General features: G+C 37.8%; 1 protein-coding gene across 1 annotated transcript; it reads left to right on the top strand.

The window, feature by feature from the left end:
* The first annotated feature begins 291 nt into the window (after positions 1-291).
* Positions 292-1,828, top strand: her8.2 (hairy-related 8.2). The gene is made up of 4 exons (XM_067451560.1): positions 292-420; positions 512-607; positions 744-822; positions 1,065-1,828. The coding sequence occupies exons 1-4, from the start codon at positions 355-357 to the stop codon at positions 1,373-1,375; spliced, it is 552 nt and encodes a 183-aa protein (XP_067307661.1). The 5' UTR covers positions 292-354; the 3' UTR covers positions 1,376-1,828.
* Positions 1,829-3,794: the final 1,966 nt, after the last annotated feature.

Raw genomic sequence — 3,794 nt, forward strand, 5'->3', positions numbered from 1 at the left:
TGGGAATCCTGAGCCACCTTGGAAAACCATCTTGGGTTTTCATGTGACACACAAAACGTGTAGTTTCTGTGTGTGGAACGCCTCTAGGCAGGACATCTGTTGTTTGCTTTGAGTGGGCCTATGTGTGTGTGTGTTTGGGGGCTCATGCATTGAATAGAGGCGGTGACCTGTCATTTGTGAGTGATGGGAGCGAGCGTGTGGGAAAATATCTCAGGCAAAGAGCTTGTGCATTGAGATGCTAATGTCCCTCCTATAAATAAAGGGCATGCGCAGCGCGGAGGGCCTTAGAAACACCCAACACTGAGACAGGAGTGAGTGAAACTCGGTCTATACTGCACGAGATCTTCACTGGAGATGACTGCTACCAACCTCCAACAGAATGCAGGCCAAAGGCACATCAGCGCCAAAGAGGAGAGAAAGGTATTACTGCAGAAAACACTACAACACGTTGTTAAACATATAAAATGCATAGACTTACTTTCCTTTTGATTTTTGTTGATCTTTTGTTCAGCTACGGAAACCCCTCATTGAGAGAAAGAGAAGGGAAAGAATAAATCACTGTCTAGATCAGCTGAGAGAGACGGTAGTTGGTGCTTTTAGGCTTGATGTAAGTTAAAACACGTTTTAAAGTTCCTTACATTATTATTTTTACTAAAATGTTTTGGTTTAAACCAGGTAATATTGTGACAGTAACCACTAGACTCATCCTAAACTTCTTGTTTTGTTTTGAAATATATAAACAGCAGTCGAAGTTAGAGAAGGCTGATATTCTTGAGATGACGGTGAAACATTTGCAGAACATCCAGAGCAATAGAGATTCTGGTAAGTTAATGTCATTTAGCAAAATTTAGTGTTTACTGTATTTATTTTATAATATTTTTATTGCATTGAAATTGAAAAGTGAAGTTTACCAATCGAAGGCCAACCTTTTGCCTTTTCTGGATTGCTGTTATTGATGTATAACCATATAGAACACCAAAACTGATTCATTCATTTCATTGGTGATATCTAGATTAATGATTAAAAAAATATTTTTTCACATAATTTTTCCGTCTCCATTCAAGACCCCATTCTGGATGCAGAGGCTCAACAGAGGTACAGTACTGGGTATATCCAGTGCATGCAGGAAGTTCACAACCTACTACTTTCCTGTGACTGGATGGACAAAACCCTGGGGTCCCGCCTGCTCAACCACTTGCTCAAATCTCTGCCTCGATCAGCTAAGGACCGCCCTCAGCTCCCCAAGAGCTCCCTGACTAGTGAGGAGTTGCAGAGTCCAAAAACCTGCCCTCCTTCTCCCGTCCTGTCTCAGGATCAGTGCTCTACTCCCATGAGAATGAGCCCTCATCTCCTAGACATGTGGAGGCCCTGGTGAAATATCTGTCATTTACTATGGTGTCTGCATATGTATGTTTATCCATACGACTTATTTGGACAATTGTATGTATCGCTTTGTACATGTGTCGACCAAGAATGTATGTGTGAAGTATGCCGCCAGTCTCGGTGTACACACCCAGTTTTTGCTGACTGTGGTAGACCCTCCTCTAATATGTATCTTATAGATATGTTTCACTGCACGCGTGTGTGTGAGGTGGATCTAGTCCAGAATAGCTCCCATTTCAGACCCCGTCTACTTCCTCTATGAAGTAAAGCAACTGTAGCCTGCATTGTAGAAGGCCCCTATTAATAATAATTGTATTTATTTAATTAACACTATATATTTAATGAAAGAATTTTCAGAGTTAGAATCCTTTTTAAGTTAAACACATTCTGTAGCTACTAATACTGTGTGGCATTTGATTCCCTATTGCTTCTATGTACAGTTTTAACAATTATTAAATAAAGCAGTGGTTTGCAACAAATGCACTTTCTTTTCATTTCTTTTGTTAACATTCACCTATACATCAATAGTCATACTGTTCGTCTTCATCAAAGGAAATTATTTGGGGAGAGTATGTAAATCTATCAAAACAATAAAAGATTGCTGGACGTTTGATTTTTGTACATTGACATGTTGGAATTGGAGAGTCCAAAATCCCACCCCTGTTATCCCTCAGATATATGAAAATAGGTTTGATAAATTGGCAAATTAAGGGGTTAGTTCACCCAATAATTTAAATTAACTGTCATATGCTCGTTCATGAGAGACTGGCGTTCCAGCGTATGACGTAGGAGGCAGGTGTATGCTAAGTTCTGGTGACGAATGCAGAAGTGCAGAGGATTGAGCAAAACAAATCTTGGTTCTTGCGAGAACTCACAGTAAATTCCCCGATGTTTAATCAACACCGGTCGGTGTTTATATGGGAACCACCAGCAAGGTGTTAAAGTAACACTGAAGCAGTGTTAGAGTTAATGATATACTTAATATCTCGATCTTGATTAATTGAGTGATGATTGTTTATTAATGACACCTGATGATAATGAGCAGAATCACTGAAGGAAAGATGGTGCCGTTTTCTTGAAATGTTTGGTCACCATTATGGAGATCATTATTTCCTTTGGTTGGGCAGTTTGACTCTTGGCTTTTGAGGTCAGTTTGTGATTTAAGCAATTGTGGTTTTTAAAACACTTAATTTGTTGTGAAAGGATCAATATTGCTTTCATCACCATAAAGCAAAATGTTTTCTTAATGTCTCTTTGATCAAAACAGGTTTTTTGATGATAAATTATAATATTCATCAACAATACTTTTTTGTAACTAATAAAACAGTCTGAATTATTTTTATTTTAAATAAATGGTGTTACTTATTTTAGATCTGCACAAATCAAGAATCAGCATATGAATCTCAACAATGGTGACATACTTAAATGCTGCAATGCATGCTGGGAGCCATAATTTTTATACTGTAGTGGCTCCCAGAAAGCATTGCAGCATGAAAGCGTGTCACCATTGTTGAGATTTATTCGCTGATTCTAGATGTTTCTGTGTTTGACTAAAGATTCTTTTTCAGACAGTTTGATGACGAGGAAGCACTAGAATATAATCTATTAAGAGTTAACTAATTTGATCCAGGGATGAGTTTAATCAATAGTTTTTTAGAATGAGCCAAGGTTTACAATCTGATAGTCTTTATTTCAACTTATTTTGTAACTAATTGTGTTTTGATCAACACTGTTACACAAACTGATCTCAGAGCCTAAGAGTCAAACTGCCCAACTTAAGGAAACATTGATCACCATAATGGTGACCAAACATTTCAAGAATACAGCAACATCTTTCCTTCAGATATTCTGCTCATTATCATCAGGTGTCGTTAATAATCAAACAATTAATCACCTAAGTATCTTATTAACTCTAACACTGCTTCAGTGTTACTTTAACTGGTACTTTAAGCTGGTGGTTCCCATATGAACACCGACCGGTGTTAATTTAACACCGGGAAATTTACTGTGTATTCTCACCGGAGCGCCATACGCTGGAACGCCAGTCTCTTGCGAACACACGTACAACAGTTAGCAGAAGTTAGAAATCACAATTTGCAAGTTTTAAATATGGATGTTTTCCTCACACAAACGCATCCCTTCACTTCAGAAGACTTTATTAACCCCCCTGAGCCGTGAAGAGCACTTTTATGAATGGTGGATGCACTTTTATGGACTTCAAAACAGAAACTGCCTTTTACTGCCAATATAAAGATTGGAAATCCATGAAATTTTTGTTATAAATATATATATATAACTCTGATTGTGTTTGTCTGAAAGAAGAAAGTCATATACACCTAGGATGGCTTGAGGGTGAGTAAATCATGGGTTAATTTTTATTTGAAAATTGGGTGAACTATCCCTTTAACTAA

Source organism: Pseudorasbora parva, chromosome 8, assembly GCF_024679245.1.
Source record: "Pseudorasbora parva isolate DD20220531a chromosome 8, ASM2467924v1, whole genome shotgun sequence".
Lineage (NCBI taxonomy): Eukaryota > Metazoa > Chordata > Actinopteri > Cypriniformes > Gobionidae > Pseudorasbora > Pseudorasbora parva.